The 22,273-nt window shown below is 41.3% G+C and overlaps 1 protein-coding gene across 1 annotated transcript in view; it reads right to left on the bottom strand.

Annotated features, from left to right (window-relative positions):
• Positions 1-19,566, bottom strand: part of valopa (vertebrate ancient long opsin a) — a 33,419-nt gene extending 13,853 nt beyond the window's left edge. Inside the window, exons 1-4 of the mRNA XM_024297772.2 lie at positions 18,924-19,566; positions 16,923-17,133; positions 7,248-7,365; positions 5,867-6,100 (exon numbers count right to left, since the gene is read on the bottom strand). Coding sequence (XP_024153540.1) covers positions 5,867-6,100; positions 7,248-7,365; positions 16,923-17,133; positions 18,924-19,287 — 927 coding nt within the window. The 5' untranslated portion in view covers positions 19,288-19,566. The remainder of the gene's footprint in view (positions 1-5,866; positions 6,101-7,247; positions 7,366-16,922; positions 17,134-18,923) is intronic.
• Between the last annotated feature and the right edge of the window lie 2,707 nt (positions 19,567-22,273).

Raw genomic sequence — 22,273 nt, 5'->3', positions numbered from 1 at the left:
GGCAATTCGGGGTTCAGTGTCTTGCCCAAGGACACTTCGACACATGGGCGGGCAAGGTGGGAGTCAAACCCGCTCACTTCTTTTTTCTTTTTTTTTTTTTTATATTAAACTTATATATATATTAAACTTATATATATATATATATATATTACATTTTATATATATTTTTTTATTGGTTTTCAAAGTTTAACAGGTCACTTCTGTTCAGAAGTCGACCGCCCTACCACTGAATCATGGCCATACATGACACGGTTGTGAGTTTTTTCTTCTGTTTTGACTGCCCCTTTGTGTTTTGCAGGTCAGCTGTCACTCCTCCTGGATGGTTCCTCCTTCCCTGGTGCTCTCTGTGGAGGAGTGCACAGCTGTCGACACTTTGCAATTAAGACTATTTAAGTTGCAGCATTTCTGTTCTCAGTGTCGGTGCGTCCCTGTTAGGACCGTGAGTTCCTTGTTTTAGCCGACACTGAGATTTGCAATCCTTTAGTTTTTTTTTCCTCTTGCAGTTTTCCCTCTGTGAGGTGTCTTTTGTTTATTAAATAACATTTACTGCATTACCGAGTCCAAGCCTGATTCTCTCTGCTCCTGGGCTCTTGTCACTCTAGCCGTCACAATACATGGACACATGGATCAATTCATGAGCAGCACACAGAAGGGCTTTGGTAGAGATTCCAGAGGAGCCAAACACCAACTCCTGGTTGACAGAACAGTCACACAAGACTGCAGATCCCAACACACCAACCTGTGCACAGCCAGGATTCATTACAAGAAAGCCTCAATGGCACACACCTGGATCGCTGAATGCTTGGAGATGTACAACATCAACGCTCTAAGAGCCTTCATAAGAAACTCAATGAAGCTGTGGAAAACCACCCTTGAAACCAATGGCAAGCCACTTGCACAAGTGTTCATCAAATGTATGTATGAATGTATTTTATATTTTGTGTATTAATGCATGTATTCTTTTAATGCGGACCCCACGAAGAATAGTCTTACCTTCGGTTAAGACAAATGGGGATCCTTAAATAAATTCAAATTCAAATGTGGCATATACCAAGGTGATGGTCTGTCCCCATTGCTGTTCTGCATAGGTCTGAACCCCCTCAGCCAAATAATCAATAAGACTGGCTATGGGTACCAACTCAGAAAAGGGGCCACCATCAGTCACCTCCTCTACATGGATGACATCAAGCTATACGCTAAGAGCGAGTGGGAGATTGACTCCCTGATCCACACCACCAGGATCTACAGTACTGACATTGGGATGTCATTCGGGCTTGAGAAATGCAGTCGGATGGTGACAAAGAGAGGCATGGTAGTCCACACAGAAGGGGTCTCCCTCCCAGAAGGAACAATACAGACATTGAAGAAAGTAAGACAGCTGTGCAAAAAAATATGTCTCAGATTTTTTCATACCAAATTAAATTCTAATTGATTTTTTTCTCTCTTCTTTTACTTTAACAAAAGTTACTGAAAATATTTAAAAAAAATATATTTTATTTTAATATTTCCTAGGCTTGAACACAAACTGCAACTAAATACAAACTTCAAAAATATTTGTAGAACAATGCGGCAGGTGTTTTGTGAGTTAGCACTAGCTACGCTCTCATTAAACACTACACACATGACACAATGCCTCTGTTTCAAGTGTTGACAGAGGTTTGTCGTATTCCCACTTTTGGTAATAACAGCCTTTAAATAGATTTTGCTGTCTGGGGTTTGATGTTCCAAGTCTGACGTCAAAACCTCAGTGGCCAAAATTTTATTTTTAACTCACCAGCCAAGTTAGCAGAAAATAAAAAAAAAGAATAAAATCAGCCAGCCAAATTATTACATTATTTTACAAATATAAACTATAGGTGTTGTTTTATAAAACATTGAATGCAAACAAAACAACATAATTAAAAACACAAGGTAAAAACAATTTTTTAAAGACATTTTTTCTTAGTGACTCCTTTGTTGATTACTGCTCTGCTTTTGGCTTTTTCACACAATATATCCAGTGTTTTGCTCTTAATCACAAATAATTTGTTTCTTCTCTTTTTACACATCCAAAAATTCCACCTGTTCCCCTATGTGGAAAGCTGTATCAGTCATGGGTGGGCCACAAGCTCCCTGCTGCACTTCATCCTGATGCATCCACTTCTGTACAAATAGATCCATGTATGTATTTGTTTTCCTTGTCTGAGCTGGAATCTGGATCTAAACTGTACAACTGTCATGAACTGTGATGAACTTCTCTTGGTCTCCATTCTCCCAGTCTCCACCTGGTGTCTATTTTTGGTATTTTATCCCACCTGTGAGCCACAGTATTTAGGACTGACAGGTTCTCATACTCTCTGCAAGTTTGTTGTGCCTTAGTTAATGCTTCAGCGTTTCAGAGTTTTTGCTTGTCTGTTTTGACCTTTCTTCTGTCTCTGGTTAAAACTAAGTCTATCCCCATGGTGTATCTTTTGCTTTCTCTGAATTTTTGCCTTTGAATCAAGGATGTTAGATATTATTATTTTTTTTTTTTGCCTTCCTTGAGTGGATTCTTCCTCATTCCATGACATCTCCAGAGGGATCCTTCTCCAGTGGAATCTCCGTCTTTGTTCATGAGAAGTTTCAGTTCAAGAAGAATCTGGGTATCTTTTGTTTGAGGCTGGACATATATTAACTCTGCTCTCTTCAGGTTTGAGGCTCCCATACGCAACTGGTGGTACATTTGGAAATGTCAAAATAAATATTATTTATTCCTGTTTGTGCTTCTAGTTTGGGTTGTCCTACTTGGAACATTACAGCAACTGACATATAATATTAGGAATACACAAAGAGCAAACGCATTTAAGTTTAACCATCGTGTCCTTTGGTCATTTGCACATACACTTAAAACTCAAAGGACAGGAAGACATGCAATTAGCATTTGCATATGATTTTGTAAAAATCCTGTTTTTTCTGCAAGCACCATTATCTAGTCTAAACTTAAAAGATCGTTTTATTTCTGAATCTCTTTAGTCCACTGGATAACCTCATGTCATTGAGAGAACAAAGCTGTCAAAATCTCACCTGAGAAGCATTTTAATAACATATTTGAGGTAAAACAGTGCAGCAGAAACCTTCTGACCTTTGAGATCACCAGAGGCTGTCTACTTCTAAAATTACAAGTAGCATTATTCATGCATCAAAAGAAATCCCCGGAGACTGTGTTCTTCCTAACCTTGTTATGCAACGCAGAGAAACAACGCTGAGCTCTACAGGTCAGCTGAATTCTAATTAGCACTGGTCATTTGTGTTACAGGTCCTGCTCTTAGGCTGTTGTTGGTAAAAACTCCTCTGACCCCTCGAAAGGGCTTGAAGGTACATGAATGTTCAGACTGCATGCAGATTCCCAGCATCAAACAGATGCAGGTGATGAGTCACTCTCATATTTCATTTCCATAAAGATATCACTGAAATTGCTCTTTGGACTTTTCCCCACATCAACAAGACTTTTTCCCATCTTGTTGGATTTCTGCTTCTCATGAAATGTACCACAAGCTTTCTACTCAACTTCTAATGGCTGCAGACCTTGTCAATCCATCGTCTCTATGTCGTGTCCCTAGTTGTCATCAGATCTTTGTTTTCATTCTATAATCCAGGACTCATTTTTCAAAGACCATTTGAACTTTAAGAGTTTAAACAAGTGTGAAAATGTTCGTGTCTGTCAGAGAAAAATAGATGTGTTAGCCTTAAAACATCTGTAATCCCACTTTGCAGATTTTGCCTTTTGTGGGTTCTGTTTAGAACGTAACTCCTGTGATAAACGAGGGAACTCTGTGAATCACTCACTGTCTTTGGTCTACTTTTGTGCTCCTGTCCACTTGATTGCCTTTTTCATTCAGACTGTTACTGAACCTCACCAAACACACCAAAGCCTTGCAGAATTTAGATGACACTGGTCTGGTCAGGACCAGAAAGAAACATTAGCCCAGACCAAACAGGCCTGCTGTGACAGCTATTTGGTCAGGTTGCTCCATGACTTTCAGCATCTCTCACCCTGCTGCTTGCAGGTACATAGCACAGCTTTCATCTAAGATCCTGCCTGGTAAATCCAGCAAATCCTGGCCTCTAAAGATATTATACTGCTCTTGTGAGCTATGATCAGTGTCTTCACGATGTTCTTCAGTCTTTCCGTGTGTCACTGGGAACTACTACTTCAGGTGTCAACATCTTTGACCTATTTGAGAAACTAGCATGCAGCAGCTTGCCCCACCATGACGGATGAACCTTAAATGACATGATACACGCCTACTGGCCATACCATGATTTTCTTAAGTCTTTCAGAGTAAACTATATCCATATATATGATCATATATTACCTCTGGACCACTAAAAATCCAATTATTTATGGAACATTAGTGCGAGCGATTCACATCGTGCTGACATCAGCACGATACCACCCGCTCGTTTTCGTGGGTAGAGGAGGGGCTGCTGCAGAGAGCAGGTTTTTAGAGGATTACTCTTGAATCCATGAACAGATCAAAATGCCACGTCGGGGTTCTTTATAGTGAGGAATGAATAGTAGAATACACTTAAAATCTCAAAAAGTTTAATTTTCATGGTAGCGCCCCTTTAAGGGGAGAAAACTTTCTATACTCAGTTATTTAGAATGCATCCAACAGAGAAAGATACCCCAGTGGAGGAACATGTGGTCAGGGGATTTATCATGAGAAGTATCCTAATGATAAAATACTGATTTGTCCTCTGTTTGTGCCATAAATGCCACGTATTACATTTTAGTTTTCAAAAAACTAAACACAAAACAACTGCACAGTTTTAATAGAAGGGACCCTTTATCTCAGACAGGCAGAAATGATTTTGAAAAGATAATTTAGCTGTCAAATGAAGAAACAACAAATGCAACCAACTCAAGAAAAAAAAGGTAAAACAGGAAGGAGATTTTTGTCCAAGTGAAGGATTTTTTTCTGATTAGATTTCAACAGATATGCTGTAGTAGAGTGACTTTGACAATACAGAGCAACACACTTGACTAAGTCAATTTAAAAAGCAACATGAGAGCAGGGGGGCAGAGGCTCAGAGGCCATGCAGGACAAGACGGAGTGCACCAGCTCAAGGACAGAAACTAAAATCAATTGTCTACTGGTACTTTGGACAGATTCTTGTTAAAAGAAACAGAAAAGAACAACTGTGTCATGGTGCTCCCGGGTTCCGGTGTCTCCTTCCTGGACCCAGCTGACTACAACCATCCATCACTTTGGGCCTCTATTTAAGATGTGCCCTCTCCAGCATTCACCGCCAGTCCGTTACCTTCACCGGTGCAGTACTTTGGCCTCGGATTCTACTCTGTCTCTAGTTTTCGTGCCTTGCTTTGCCCTGCCACTCACTGCCTGTTCCTATTTCCGGGATTATTACCACCATCTCCATCATGCTACCTACCCGGATCCAATAATACACCCCCACTGCCCGGAACCACACAAGAATCCCATCTCCAGTCTCGCCACCTGACTACACTAAGCTGCTGACCCCTGGTCTACTCGTTTCCACGCTTCCTGCCACCAACTGGGTCCGCCGCTTGTACTCACCTTCCAGGGATGTGCTCAACTCCAGTCTGCCATATCCTGCTGCCACGGAAAACTCCACTTCCACTCCAAGTCAGAAAAACACCGTAAAATAAAAACTTCCATCTCTCATTCTGAACTCGGTTATCCTTCCAGGTTCCAGTTTCTGGGTCTGCTGCGCCTAGCTCAGCCATCATGACAAACTGTCAGAGTCCCATGGAAGCAGTGCCTACATTTCATTCATACCTCTTGTGTTAGTATGATTGCTACCTCTGATGCTGCAGTTTGGTCATTTTTTAAAGCAATCTATCAGCTTCTTTTTGACCGAGTACCTGTTTGTTCATGAAGACGTAGATGATAGGGTTGTAGACGGCGGCCGTCTTAGAGAAGAAAGCGGGGATGGATGCCAACCGCGGGTCAAGTTTGATGGTTGGATGAGCTGTGACCAGTATGGAAAAGGCAGCGTACGGTGTCCAGCCTACCATGAACGCCACAATCATCACCACAACCATACGGGTCACCTGTCGCTCAGGCTTCCTCGCTGTCGCAAGACGACCATGAGACACCTGGAGGACACAGAGAATATGACAGTTTTGGTCAAGATTTCCCAACAAGGAAAGACAATAAATGGTTTCTATTTTCATTGACAACGTCTAATAACATGTGAGCATCACAAAACTGAAGCAATGTTTCAAATTATAATCAAGTCATAATTTATATATATATATATATATATATTAACAATGATTGCAATAATAATAGTTACAATTCACTAAACAAGACAAATAATTTATACAAAATACATATATTATCGTTGTCTAAAATTAATTGAAATCAAGACACGTTTTTAAGTTCTTTCAGTAAAACTTCAAACTTCCTGAGTGTACTCAAACTGGACATTTTAGGATCCAACTGAAGCATGTTCCAGATGGGTGGCATGAAGTAGCATGGTTCTGTGTTTGGGCCATTGACTGTATGTGAGAACTGGACTGGGTGGCCCCTCCCCCTGACATTTAACCAAAATCTCTTACAGAGAAATAAACAATCATTACTCTGTCATTCTATTGGTCAGAATAACCATTGTTGCTCTGAAAGCTTTTGTTGACATGTTCTTGATAATTCTCATTTTTTCCAGTGTGTGTGTGTATATATATATATATATATATAATATATATATTGTAATTCAAGTTATAAATTGACCAATCAAAACCCTCAAAAGTATGTGGGGGGGGGGCTTCCTGATTTCATTTGACAGATTCTTCTGAGCTTACATTCAAGTGGTGTGGGGTGTGGCCTTCCAACAAACTCACTCCCGACTGGCAAGGAGTGGTTGCCATTGAAACGTTGGCTCAAACCGACTCGGACCAGTTACTTTTAGCCAAGGTTGTGTGGATCCAACATGGCGGCGTCCATTTTGCAAAACAATGGTGACTGAATCCGCTTCATCTTTTTTGGGACTGGAAGTAAAACATTTTCTATGGGTGATGTCACACTCAGTCCAGCTCTCAGATACAGCTAATGATTTGGACCTGTCTAAATAGGAGGTTTAACTCTCTAGAAAACAATCACATCTGTCAGCAAAGGAAGTTTAAAGCTTTGACTGCCGCTGACATTGAAAATCTTTAGGCACACGAGAGGAGGATAACTCTTCTGTTGGCTCATTTATGCAAAATACAAGTTAAATTGTGTTTTACTAGCAGGAGAACAGCTGACCTTTCTTAGTTTCCGCAGGAGCCTCCCATAGCAGTAGAATATCACCCCAAGAGGCAAAATGAAACAGGTGGCGAAGAAAGTGATGATGTAGCTGTGATCTCTCATGTTGGTGGAGTACCTGTTTATAGGTGGACAAAAAGGTTTTTTATTCACTTTGAATTATATTATATTGAAGTGCTCCAGTGAACAAGCATGTTAACTAAATCCCAGCTGAGCTGCTCTGAAACTCAGAGCTTTTATGTGACTCCAGAGGAAGACAGCATGTGTGCATCTCAACTGAGCTTCAGCTAAAAGGGAAATTTCACAGCTGAGACAAATCTGTGTGAATCACTTAGGAGCCCATAGGACACTAATTTAGTCTAATTAAATCTGTTCCCTAGTAACACCTACAAGCCTCGAATGAAACAAGCCTCAGATTAATGTCTAGGAATCCACCTGGCCCACAGAGCTGACGGTGTGTGTTTGAGCACTTACAGCCATCCATCTTCATCTCTGTTGAACAAAGAAAGTGCGGCTGGCTTCACATTTGGGATGGTACATTTCACACTTCATTCCTCATTAACTGTGAAAAACCCCTCTACAAAAACAGAGTCATGTGGAATAGAAATCACACTATTTTCCTAAACAGAGACGCATCAGGATTTCCTTCAAAGATCTAAAACTTCACTTAACACAAGCTTGAATAAAAAAACACATGAAAACATGCTTTAAATAAGAATAGAGTGGCTCACAGTAATCTTATATTGATTTACTTTATAATCACCTCTAATGTGTGTTCTAGTTTTACTTATTTCACAGTGGCTTTATATTCCAGAGACAACTTCCTGTCTAAAACCAGCTTCACTATGACAGTGGTGTAAAGGTGTCTTTTTGCTGAAACAGATTAAGCCATTGAAGACAAGTACTAAAATAAAAGCAATAACTTTACAATACAAATAAACATTTTTGCACCATGTTTTGTTTCACTTCTATTAGGTTTTTACCTTTTTTTGCATCCAAGTCATTTTTTAAATGAAAATGTGGTTCTGACAAGGTCCAGGTCTTTTGAGTGTAAAGTAACGACTGTTCTTTTCATTTTCCATGAACCAGAATTTCCTTTGTTTTGGGAAGTCTGGGGTTTGGAGATTCATATTGAGACGAAAGAACCACAAAAAAAGAAAAAAACTCACTTTAAACCTGCAACAACAAAAGTGAAACTGCAGACCAGCATGAACCAAACCTGTGGTTTTGTCATTCCGTGTGAGAAAATAAAAGCTGTGAACACAACTTATGTCAGAACCCAGGAACACAGACATCTGTTATGTTCATGTTCAACCCCCCCGATCATTCATCTCTCTTCCTCTAAAGCCATTTAAGAGCAACCCCACTTTAGCTTTAAGTGTGCCCTTACAGGGAGTCACCCCCCTGCTTGTGGGTTAAGTGCTTTCAGAAAACCATACTGTGATTTTCTTCGATCTTTTGGCCTGTCTTTCTGATCCAGGCTTTCCATTTTCTGAGGTATTTGTGGCCAGAGAAGACAGTGTGTTAGCTTATGGATATTGGGTTACAGCATGTGTCAAAGTCCAGGCCCAGGGGCCGGATCCGGCCCTCTGGGTAATTCTGTCCGGTCATCCAAATCATTTTATTTTATTGTTATTAATGACCCGATGTTATCTTGCACTTATTTTTAACTTGTATAATTTTGGCAAAATATATTTTTATGGAGAGTAAAACATTGAAAGTTATTTAAGGTTTAGGTTATTTCTGCCTTTTTATTATTCATAATTATGTTAAAAAATTACAGTTTTAAAGTTTTAAAAATTGGCATTCTGCTAGCTTTGGTAATATTTCAGCTATCAGCACTAGCATCTTCAGCAGCCAAATTCAGTTTACAGCAATCACTCTTACATTATCACAGGTAGTGCAATATATCTAGTTCATACTGTAATTATGTTAAGAAGTTACAGTCTTAAAGTTTTAAAAGTGTAGTTTTAGAGAGTTCAATAAATGTTTATCCTGTCCAGTCCATGACCTAAGGTGTGTTTTGGATCTTAGCCCTGGTGTGTGATTGAGTTTGACACTCCTGGGTTAAAGGATCACAAGTTGTCTGCACTTATTATGAAGTATTTCAGCCACGAGTTTTAGAATGCAAACTGAAACAGAGAACTACAGTGACGCAGAGTTACTCATTTTATTTAGGAAATGAGCAGATTCTTCCTTGAGCCTTGTTAGGTCTGATAAAAACAGTGTAACTGGAATTAGTTCCACCTTAGTTAGACGTTTCTGCTGATAAAAGTCCATCATTCCTGATAAACAATACAGTTAGGGAGGATGTTAAAAACGGAGTGATAAAAGTCAACAGACGGACTTATAGGTGGCTTGAGAAGAGAAGTTTATCACTCAGCACCGATCTGTGTTCATCAATCATTGTTCAAATAGGAAGCTGATCATTAATCAATTTTTAAAAACTCCCCTTGCTGTGCAACATTTGTATATACAATCTGACTGTGTAACCCTTATATTGTGTTTGGGTCAAAGTTAACTAATTTTTGAAAATAGACTCTTTTTCACGTGACATCACACAAAATGGCGAGTGTGCAGACTGACTTCCGGTTTTTGGGTTTAGAACGGCAAAGCTGACAGCTGAACCCTGTTCAGACCTAACCAATTATAACCTAAATTTGTACAATATATATTTTCTAAATGTCCTTCCTGGTTGTATTTCCCTCTCAGATCAGATGTCAGTATTCCTCCTGCAGAATGCGCCACAGCTGCTTCCCCAAAATGATATTAAACCAGTCGTGGATTATTTCTCTCTACAACCCAGTCATAGTTAGATGAAGGTTACAGGAACTTCATTGAATGCTGCTGGTTTGATTATGAATTCAGATTTTCATCTTCTAATTGATGCTAATGCTAACGCTAGCTTTCCACGACTTGATGAGACGTAGATCTGCAGAAGATCTTTTCTGTCCAGTTAAAGTTGATTACATTTCTGAGTTCACAAAATCACTAAAAACAGAGATAAAGTCAGACAATTTCAACGTGTCTGACAATAAAGAAAAACTAATAACTGTTGTTATTTTCTGACGTAGCTCCTCTTTGCTGTTGATCATAACTGTGTCTGATCCTGCAGGATAATGAAGGGAAACAAGGAACAAAATAATTCCCAACTATCAAAAAATATATATAAGGAAATTATTATTCGAACATAATTTTCTAAATGACGTGAACGTTTGTCTTGGTCGCTCATATTTTGAAAGCTGAAAATACGTGGCTTCATAGCGGCATTTTAAATATACGCTGTACCACTTGGTAAACATTCCTGTTTTTTACAATTACCCCTTAAAATACCAAGAAAAGAAAAACATATACCTCTCATTACAACAATTGAATTTAGCCTTGGGTGCAGTTAAAACTTTTGCGGCCAACATGCAGCAATGTGAATCAGTTTTTGCGCTGATCACACTCAAAACACTTATGAATAACATCAAGCAAAATAGAACCTGTTAGAATAATATCTGCTCAAATGAAAGGTCGATATATTCAGTAGAGCCTCAAATATTGAAGGATTATTCAAATTTGTACCGTATATCTTCCAATAGTAGCCGGTCTCTGATAGACGCCGATCTCCATTAAAAGCCGGGTGTAACAAGTGCTGTTGTTATTAGAGGCCGGTCTTTGATAGTAGCCGGACCTAAACACTAGGTGGCGGAATTGCACTCTGAAGTTGTAACCGCCTGCCATTAAAACAAGAAAACAAAGAAGAAGAAGAAGAAGAAGAGCCGCGATTTTTAGGCGGGTGAATGTCAATCGTTACAGTTTGTGTGTATGCTTGAGTAGGAATGGCTAAGAAACGCTCATTTGATCTAAATTTTAAACTTCGTGCAGTGGCATATGCCAACGAACATTCTGGAGAGGCCTCTGCCCGACATTTTGGAGTGGATCCTAAACGCATCAGAGAATGGCGTAAACAGGTGAATGATATGGAGAGGAAGGTTGCAGAAAAAGGACCAGCTTGCAAACGATTGACTGGTGGAGGTGCTAAGAAAGCCAGTGATGAATTAGAGCAGCTTTTTTTAACGTGGATAGTCGAGCAACGGCGTAAAGGTGCGCAAGTGTCCCGGAAAATGATTCGAACAAAAGCAAAGAGGATTTTTGACACGAAAATTGATGACTCTTCCAAAAGAAAAGAAACTTTCACAGCCAGCGCGGGTTGGCTTGACAAATTTATGAAACGTCATCATCTGTCGCTTCGTAGGAAGACGACGCTGGCTCAGAAGGATCCAGAACAACTGATTGACAAGCTAGTCTCCTTCGTCACGTGGGTTGCCAGAAAGCGAACTGCAGATGGAATAAAAGACGGCGACATCATCGCCATGGATGAGACATCTGCTTGGTTTGACATGCCTGGATCTACAACAGCCGAACCAACTGGCAGCAGAAGTGTCACCATAAAAACATCCGGTCACGAAAAATCGCATTTCACCGTGACGTTGGCAGCGAAAGCAGACGGCACGAAATTGAAGCCGTTTATTGTGTTTCGGGGAGCAAAGCGAGAAGTGTCAAGACTACAAGATGTCCAAGAGACCGTGGTGGTGACCTCGGTAAATGGATGGATGAATCAGGAATTAACAGCCATGTGGTGTCAGAAAGTTTGCGGTGTTTTTAGTTTCCGGAAGAGACTCCTTGTCTGGGATGCTTATCGCTGTCACATCAGTAAGGAAATGAAAGCAGAACTGAAGAAATATAACATGCCAATGGCAGTTATCCCCGGTGGTTGCACCAAGTACATCCAGCCTGCTGATGTTGTGTGGAACAAGCCCTTCAAAGATCAGCTTCGAGAGTTCTACGACAAATGGATGCTCGGAGACAAAGACAAAGAGTGGACATCCGGCGGGAATTTAAAAGCGCCCGCTCTGCGTTTGCTGGTTACGTGGATAACATCAGCGTGGCAAGACATCACCACGGAAATGATCAGAAAATCCTTCAAGATCTGTGGAATCACCAATGCATGCGATGGATCTGAGGATGATCTGATCCACTGCTTTAAGGACGGCCAGCCGTGTCATGCTGGGAGAGCAGAACTTCAAACTGCGCGGCAGGTAGCGGGAGCAGCTGTGCTGTCATCACAAGAGGTGGAGGACGAGGGTGAACTGGAAAATAACGAAGCAATCATCTCTGATTCAGACAGTGATGGTAAGTAGTGTTGTTTGTTTTTATCTGATCCCATGTACCGGCATGCTTGGGTTCTGAGCTTTTTGCATTTCCTCGTGTTTCTTAGGGGATTTGTCGGGCCGGTGACCGCCTTTGTGGAGGAGTCGGGCTGGTCCCGGCAGCGCCTGCGGCATTGTGGCAAGAAAGTTAAACAAAAAAGTTTTTGTTCCCGTGGCTGTTTTGAGCCAAGTTGCACTTTATCCCGTTACTTAGTTTTTTTTTTTTTTTTGGACTGATGGACGCTTTTGAGGAGGAGTCAGACATGGTCCGTCAGCAGCTATGGTATTATTGCAAGAACGTTCTGGAAAAAAAGCGTTTTAATTTCCTATGGCTGTTTTTGTGCTGATTTGCATTTCGTCCCATTACCTAGTGAATTTTTTGGACGATGAACGCTTTTGTGGGAGAGTTGGACTGGAGCAGACCAGCGTCTATAGCCTTTTTTGACAAAAAAGTTCCTGTCATAATACTCAGTTTCTTGATGCTAATGGCAGCCTGTTTCTTACTGTTCTGAAGATTTAAATAAATCTGGGAATATTATTGAAAAGTTCTTCCAGTGTTGTCTATATTTTGTGGTTGAGTTTGAACCCGTTAGCCTAACGTGCGTGGCAGAATAAACGCCGGTCTCAGATTGACGCTGGTCTCTTATAAAGGCCTGGCTGGCTGCCAAATTATTGGACTAAACGCCGGGGCTACTATTGGAAGATATACGGTATTTAGATTTGTGAGCGATCTAATACAGGAAATGAAAATACAGTTCAGCAGGACATTCATAAATAAATATTGTACATTTTTCTGTTGACATTGGTAAGATTGCCTTTTATTATTTATGTAAAATTGCTTTTAACAGCGTTCGACTGTCAGCTTTGCTGCAGAAGTGACTATTCTCATTTTCGGCCCTGTTGCCATTTTGTCTGACGTCAACGTGAAAAGGGTCAATTTTGACCTTAACATTGTAAGGCTTAAGGAGGTTACATCACAGTCCCGATGCACCATTCAGGGGGCTGTGCAGGTCTCATAATGTGAATATGCAAAATCCCATTTCACAAATTTGAAAAGTGAATTTTTAAAAGTTTGTTACTGTTGTGGAGCTGAAAGTCCACTAAATCTATTTTAGAACTCACAAGAGGTTTCCTGTTAAACAAATTTGCTGAATTATCTCAAAAATGTGCATGCCCCCCTCCATCACAATATTCCCTGTTGGACTTGAGGTCAAAATAAACAGAATTAAAGCACAGCTGGACTGTGCTGCATTCACTGCCAGTGGGACCTTTTGAGGCAGCTCTTAATGTGTTCACAGGTTAAAAACCCTTCCAGAAAAAGCTTGATCTGACTCCCTCCCAGCCTGCTGTCGACATGAGGCAGCTCACGTTTGCTAAAAGGAGTCAGGGTGAAAACCCTCCGGGGAGCTCCAGCTCCTGCTGCAGGCGCGGAGAAATGAGCTTAACCTAAACCACATTACAACTGTACATGTAGCAGACTGACTGTGTGACACTTTTAGAAAAGACTGGGCTTTTTCTAAAGCACAATCTAATTGACTGGCTGAAAATGACATAGTGAGGTGAACTGGCTCACAGTGCTGAGTGCAGACAGACAGGATTCTTCAGTTCAATTTCTTTAACGAAAGCTTGTTTTAGCAGAAAGCGTTATGTCCTAAAAGATTAATTGAGGACTTGATTTCACACTTTATTTTATTTATGTAACCCTGTAACACTCCAGCTCCAGTGTTTAAGTACATTGATTTACTGTAACTTTTCAACCGTTAACGCGATAATTCCAGTAGATTCTGAAGGAGAAAAGCGGTGTGATCTACTGCAATTATCATGTTAATGGTTAAAAAGTTACATTGTGCTAAAGATTTTTTTCTTTTTTCATCATCAGCGATGCCACAGGTGTTAAAAGGTTAACAAGAACAGTCCTTGAATTGTGTTATTAATGCAAAAATATATTTTGGGGTTTAAAAAAAACTAATGCAGGAAGAGATTCTGAGTGTGAATCTCTCGCAAACTTTCTGACTTTAAAAAACTTCAAAAATCTTAAAATGAATTCAGAGTAGGTCTACCACAAATTATTATTTTATTACTCGACTAATCACAGATTATTTTTACCAATTAGTCAACAAATCGGGTCATGCACAAAGTTGATGTAAAACAAACATCTTAACCATCATTAGCTTTAAACTAACTAAAAATAAAGACAATGAAGATGGTAGTTTATTAAACTTTTAATTAATCCTGCAGCTTCTGTCCTTCATTAGTTTCTGTGATTAAAGCGAGATGAAATCAAATGAGAGAGAGATGAGGAATATACCTATCATCAAACTTGTTTTGACCGGTGACCTTTAACCCTACACCATCAATTAAACTCGTTTTGACAGGTGCCCCGCCCCTCAAGATGACATAACAATTACATATCAATTTTATATATAAAGGGTATATAGGGTCAAAGGTCACCAGTCAAAATGAGTTTGATGGAAAGTATATTCCTAATCTCTCTAATGAGGTCAGCATCAGAATCAAGGAACTATTTTTCACTAAAGATGAAGTTTTGGTCTCACTGACCTCAAATATAAAAAAGTGAATTTTGTGGTACTGAACACTCACAACTTTGTTCAACTTTACTACACTCTGACTCCATAGAATATAAAGTAACGACTAATCCACTATTAAATTAGTCGTCGACTATTTTAATAGTGGATTAGTCGTCCATTAGTCGACTAATCATGGCAGCCCTAGTTCAGAGTACTAAAAGGGAAATTTGTTTGAGCACAGACTGAACGAACTTCCTTAGATGTAGATTTTCCTGGAAATTCGGGGAGTGAAAGCCTCCATCTCCATGCCATCGTAATAAATGTCTCATGCAATCCCCAGAGATAACAGTGAATCTGAGGGAGCGTCAGCAGCATCAAAGTAGGAGATTGTATCAAACAATCCGACCAAATCTGCAAGACAGAGTCATGATGTCCAGAATAAAAAGCTAATAACTGGAGTCAGTATTTTAGCTGGAGAGTAAAGATACCCCTAAACACATGCCCCGGGGGTCGTTTGCTTCTGCACCCCCCTCCAAATCCTGATTTTCAGAAGTCTACGTGTTTGTGCGCACTAAAGCATGCACGTAAATGAGGCTCTTAAAATGCATAAGGCCAGCTTGCTGCACATTCTGGGTCTGGCCCACCTGTGCCGCTGCTGGCAACCAAACGTTTTCTGATCGAGCTCATGCCGCGTGCAGCCGGGGGCGCTTGGGTCATCAGAATGACAGGAGTCGGCATTGGGAGATCTCTTAAATGTATCACGTGAACCATTTCTCGTCCCGTCTTTTCATTTCATCAGTGCTTCTCCTACCGCTCCGAATCGCCATGTTTGATCCAAACAGCTAAACGGCTTTACCCAGATGGCGCCCTGAGGGCCAAGGTTAGAGCAGACCTGCTTCTTTCATAAAACAAATAACCGTGTGCTTACACGGCCAGAGTGAAGACCTGAGCCACAGGGCAGAGTCTGCGCTCTGGGAGCCAGCCGTGTGGAGAAAGAAATGATTAAAAAGAGGGGTCTGGGTTCAGGTCTTCTTGAACTTACTCACATTGACTCACATCAGCTCTTCATGGAAGGGGTTAAAGGAAGCAGCTGTAATAACTCCCACATTTTTGGTATGCTTGGATTAAAGAGTTGTTCCTTCAAATAGAAATTAGTCATCAGCAGGAAATGTGCATGAGTCTGTGCCATCTCTCATCAGCGCTGCAGAGAGCAGGGCAGTTATAGCAGCTACTGCTGTGAGGAAGAGAGCTTTACCTGATGAAACTCGTCATCTCATTTCAGCCTAAATACATTTGAAATGAACACATGAACAGAGTTTCTGTGACAAAAACCTCACATCTTCTCTTTTTTCTGCTTGTATCAGGCTTTGAAAAGCTGTCTTTAAATCCTCACTCCAGAAAAGGCAGCTTTGATTTCCTGACCTTCCTCTCTAGGAACAACAACAAAACTTTTACAGCCACAAATGCAGAGCCCTTTGGAGCAAGGGTTAGACCCAGGAGGGAAGTCAGGAGAGCGGGTCTGAGATGTACAGTCTGACCAAAACACGGCTCCAAACGCAGCCCCATCTGCTGCTTGATCCGCTTCCGTTCAACTTCCTGATGGTCCAGAAAACCAAATAAACTGTGCAGTGACTAACCAACCTCTGTTAATAATTTATCAAATGCAGCTATTTATGTCCACTTTGGTTCATTTCTGACTGAATGTTTTCTAACATGAAAGAGAAAAGAAAAAGTTCTGGTCTGATATTCAGCTCTTCCATGTGATTGGATCAGAGAGTGACCAGCTTTGACGGGGATGTCTTCAAGTGAGGTTCTAACTGCAGCATCACAGCCCCGCTCAGGATTAAATACTCTTTGTTTTGAGCTGACCTTTGACGATGACATTTACTTTTCTTCCCAAACACTCACAGATCTGTGTGCGCTCCACAGATAACAGAGTTCTGGTTTCTCACCAGTCGGGCTCGCAGGTGGTTCCGATCTTGCTCACGGTGTATCTGTTCCAGCCCAGCACTGGAGGGAAGGTCCAGATGAAGGAGAACGTCCACACGAACAGCAGACCCAGGATGGCATGCTTGGACTGCAGCCGGATGTTCCCCAGTGGGCGGCAGATGACAAAGAAGCGCTCAAAGGAGAGAACAGCCAAGGACCAGAGGGCCACGATCCCTGCGGAGAGCAGCAGAGCAGCTGTCAGCACCCCCTCTGTGAAGGCCTCCTCCAGGTCCTCCACTAGCTGGAAGGTCATACGTTCCTCAAGAAGCTGAGCGCTTCAAACAGACACATTAATGATTTTATCCTAATCTGTGTTTGAGCATATCAGTGGTTGTTCTCTTACTGAGAATGTTTTTATTTTATCCCTTCATGAGACGTCTGACTGCGCCCTAATGGGCTAAAAAAAAGGCAGGCTTTAATTGTGGTAATAAGTCACTCTCAGAGTCTGCTTAATTACTTCTCACACAGCGAGGTGCTCATTATGTCTGCCTGCCACACTCAAAAGGAGGACAAAACTGCTTGTGTGATTATCACACACGTGCTAACAAGTAAAACGGAAGCCATCAGCGAGGAAGCCAGGCGCGCTTTCAAACTGGGTTTGAGCACAAAACGTGAGGAGCAGAGCCATCAAACGGACAACGCTGAATATTAATCAAGACATCTATTATTCCACATTACATCCGACATGAAAACGCTTTGTGAACAGGAGGTCAGGAAATCACTGCAACAGCTGCTGAGATTTAATTAGACTTTTTTTTTACCCAAAATCCCTTTATAGGACAAGACTTTGACTTCATCCGCCCACGACCGTTAGTTCATCTTGTTAATCTGTGATGATGGCGCTCACTCACAAGAAGCATGCTTCTCATTTTTCTCACTTTGCATCCATGTGAACAGCTCTAAATGTCATTTGTTGTTGTTGGTCGCAGGACTAAAGCTGTCCTAATAAAGCACTACAAGTTCCTCATTACCAAGAATGGGTCATTTGATCACTCCTAGTGTGACGCTCATCCCGCTGTCCTGTATCTGGAATTCAGGGTTCACCTCAGCCTGGTTGTTAATGACGAGGACGTCCTCTGGTGTCCTCGCTCAAACCCAGCTGGCTCCTCAGGTGCTTATGTGAAATGCTCGGTCTTCTCTCCACATTCCCACCTCCTCCACTCTAGACCTTCTGTAATCCTACTGTCTTCCTGACATTGGAGGTCACAGTTCTCAGAATCTAGTTATGACAAGTCATGCACACAGTGAGACTGATCCTGTGCACGTCTATGCATCTGCTGTGCACGTGTCTTTATGGGTGCTGCTCAGACTCAGAGGAGGCTTTAGACTTCAGAGCTCTGGAGCTGTTAGATTACATTATTACCAGAGACAAGATACACAAGGAATCAATGCGCTTTTTTTAAAGTGAAGTTTGCAAGTAAATTAGATTTGAAATAGATAGCATGTTAGGTTGGAAAATATAAAAAAATACCAATTATTTGGTTTTAAACATATAAACTCTAAACAAAGAGCTAAAGTTGACATAACTAAATAATGGAAATAATAGTCCCTTTTGAAACAGAATAATAATGTATTTATCTTTTTTTGCCCACATTTATCAAAAGTGATTTGAAAAAAACTTTAGCACTCAATTTTTTTTCTTAAAAAAGATCTGCGCTTGATCTGATCAGAACTGGATTATGAAAACTTTTTAATGACATAACTTAGTATGTGGGATTAACTGAGTTCTTCCCACTTCTTTTCAAGCAATCAAACTCAACTTGACTTTAGTTACTAATCACTTTATTTAATGAAGCAAATGCGACACTTTGTTTTTTATCAATGCATTTCAGTCTTTCTGTAATGAGTTTGACAAATCTGTGATGTTTTTATTGCATTGTCTGCAATTAATGCTTAAAATAAACCGAATTTAAAGGGTGATGGACTCTTGTTTGGAGGTTGAAGGACTCAGAAAGAGAACATACCAAAGAAAGTAACAGCAAACCCCTCCAAGATGCAAGCCCACTTTCCGAGGAAGAAGTAACCCCTGGCGTTAGTCAGGAAACTGATCAGCCCCCCCGTGAGGGACACCAGGAAGTCCGCGATGGCCAGGTTCACTATGATGTAATTGAGCGGCTGTCTGAGCTGCTTGAACTTAAAAGTGACAAACATGACCAGGAAGTTCTCGGTCAGAGACAGCGACGTGACCACGAACATGAGGACGGCCAGGACGGTGAAGTTCCACGGCGCGATGTTCCGGATGGGTCCGCTGAACGGGTCATCGGTGGAGGAGAGCTCCGTGGCCGCGGTGAAGGACACCGCGTTCACCGACAGGCTCAGCGTATCCATTGTCCATGTCCGGAGGGGGGCTTCAGAGGAGGAAGACCCTTCTTCTCATGCTGTCAACTTCAGGTGGAGCCGCTCCGGTCCGGACAGGCGCGCGCGTCTGCGTTAAAGTCGCTGTCTGCGCGCCGCGTCCCACGCGCCTCTCGCGAAGTTCATATGTGGAAATCCAGCGCGACAGATGTGCATGGTGAGGACAGAAACACGCGGGATGTGCGGGATGCAGATCACTGATAGGAAGCGCGTGAGCTGGAGCTGCGCGGCGCGAGCGCGCAAACGAGCGACCCGCGGCATCTCGGAGCGTCTTTTATAGGCGGCTCAGCATCCGCGCGGCCCTGAGGAGGAGACGGGACCTATCCGGCAGCCCGTGCGCGCGTCTGCTCTGATGACAAGGAGAAAAAAGAGAAGGGGGAGGCTGCGGGCGAATGGGATGAACTCTGGAGTTTAGAAAGGACAGAAACATGGCGAACATAAATAAAAGAGCAGATCTCATAACTTTGATCATTTATATTCTAATTTCAGAAGAGCAGCATCTCATCATTCTTCATCTGTTTACCCTCAAACAGCAGATTAAGATTGGGTCAGACATGCAAACATGTGAAGATTGAGCTCTTCAGTTTGGTCAAAAGCTGTTTTCTTGTTATAGCGTGAATGTTTCGTTAAAAACAACTTTCATGAACTCATGAACGTTTACTAAATATTCATACCATAGTGCTCCTTTCTGTGCGCCTTTTGGCACGTATTCACGCGATTTCAACAATCTTGGTATCAAAACGTTCAGCTTGTTCAGAACTTTACTGCTTGTACTTTTGGTATTCATAAACTAAAACATGCCCCATAGGAAATGAATGAGAAAGCCTTCAAATTTCAAAATTTTAAATAGATTAGCAACAATCCTTTAAATATATTCCTGGCACGTGTTTTATTAAATATAATAAAACATAAGGCGCAGTTCTTTCACTATTTACAGCTTAGATTTTAGAGATATTAAAAATGTAAATATACCAAGACATCAATGATTTCCTAAGCTTTAATTTGAGCCATGTTTTGTAGAAATCGGTTAAGAAATGAGGGAGCTAGCCCAATTTGTGTGGTTGATTTCAGCATGTCTTACTTCAGAAAATTCAAGTGCAATAGCTTGTTTGAACCTGTAGATGGCAGCACACATGGGGTTTTAGACTATATTTTCATCAATTAAAAACGAGTTTATTTGAATTAGTCAAAAACCAAAAGGGAGTACTTTTAAAGTCCCATTTGTAGATGTAAAGAGCAGAAAAAAAAAGTTGTTTTAGGGTTCGGGTACCTTTTAAACCTCCAACACTAACCAAAGGTTTTCACCATGGAGCCTGTCAGTGTTACGCCAGGTTCACACTGGATTTGGAAACGGCGCAAAGCGGTGCGGAATGGAGTCCGCTTCCATTAAGCGCCCATGTGAACCCATGGCGTCGTTCACACCAGGCGCGGAGCGGCGCAGACGACCTGTGCGGTGCAGCGGATCGTTTCGTCGTCTGCTCTATTTTGTCTGCGAGCCTGCGAGCGTTCCGCGTCAATTCTGGCAGGGAGTTCTATCAAAATACATGAGATAATCCCCTTTAGTTTCAAAATAGTACCAATTTTTCACAATAAAACGCAGCGATTGACAAATGTGATCATGTTTTTGTGTCTAAGCAGACTGTAGAGATGAAAAAAAACATACAATCGCAGCACCCACACACAGTCACGCCTGCACGAACCCACACACACAGAAAAACGTCGTGGGCACCGGAGCAGGGAGCGGGGCGCCTGGGTTTGGGGAGAAAAAAAGGAGAAGGAGAGAGCAGTTCCTCTTAGCAGAAACACGGGCTAATACTTATAGTTTATGAATTTACCCCGGGAAACACAACAAACAGACACACACACGCTGCTTCACTTTGTCAAGTTTATAAGCCAGTCATACTATTGAACTTCATCAATCAATCCTCCTCCTTTCTGGGCTTGGGTAATCAGCATTTACAAGCTCAGTTGATTAGATTCTTGCCCAAAGGAAAAATCTGTTCATTTGACAGCAGTGTGTTACCTGTAACACTAGCTTGTTTTTGGTTTTGGCTAATTTGGCATCTACTGAGGTTTTTTAATGCTAATTTCGAGTTTAGCTTCTATTTAAGCAACATGCTAACTGTTTTGACCAATTCAGTTAACTGAGGAATTTTAGGCTATTTGAGTTTAGCTAGTAATCAAGCAATTTTTCAGAAATTCAGGTCAACTTCAGCGCTCTTCCATGGCTCTTTAATGAAATTTCCAGTCTTTTAGAAAATGTAACATGTTGCAAATAGCTTTTGCATTTTCAGCAAATCCCTTCAGAAATTAAAGTAAATTGTGTCACCATTTTTAGCAAAAAGCTTCAGCATCTCCAGCGACTATACGTTCAGCAAAAAGCATTCACACTAGAATTTCACAGGTAATGCAACTTTTCTAGTATGTTCTGTTAGGTTAGTTTCGTCTGCTTTGTTAAACTGTTAAGTTCACAGTTTGCTCATATTTAACTTTTTAAGTTCCTGCCTTTAGGATGTATATGTGCTTCAGTGGATTTGGAGTATAAATCCAACTAACTTTGCATTTCAAAAACTATTGATTGACTACATTTTACAGTCTGCAAAGAAAATGATCACAAAGACCTCTACATTTCTGCTTTCTTGATTTGCGGTTTGTTTTACCTTTTTTCATTGTTCTTTGTTTCAATTCATCACAGCTGCTTTCTGTTACTTTCCCAGCGAACATTTCAATGTGGGCTCCATATATGGTTTACCTTTGGGCTGAATTGGTTGGTCCCAGATGGGTTTGTTCACGGGTTCCATGGTGGTCCCATTTGTGTTTGCCCACATTGGTTTAGGTGTGGACTCAGTGGTCTGGGTCCCCACAATAACCAGCCGCCCGGTGGACAGCATAACGAGCAAACAAGCTGCCTGTTGCAAAGCGTAGCGAGTCCACTGTCCAGCGAGCCAGACTACTGAGC

This window comes from Oryzias melastigma, linkage group LG15 (assembly GCF_002922805.2).
Source record: "Oryzias melastigma strain HK-1 linkage group LG15, ASM292280v2, whole genome shotgun sequence".
Taxonomy (NCBI): Eukaryota; Metazoa; Chordata; class Actinopteri; order Beloniformes; family Adrianichthyidae; genus Oryzias; species Oryzias melastigma.
The sequence above is the reverse complement of the archived record's forward strand: the minus strand, read 5'-3'. Positions and strand labels throughout refer to the sequence as shown.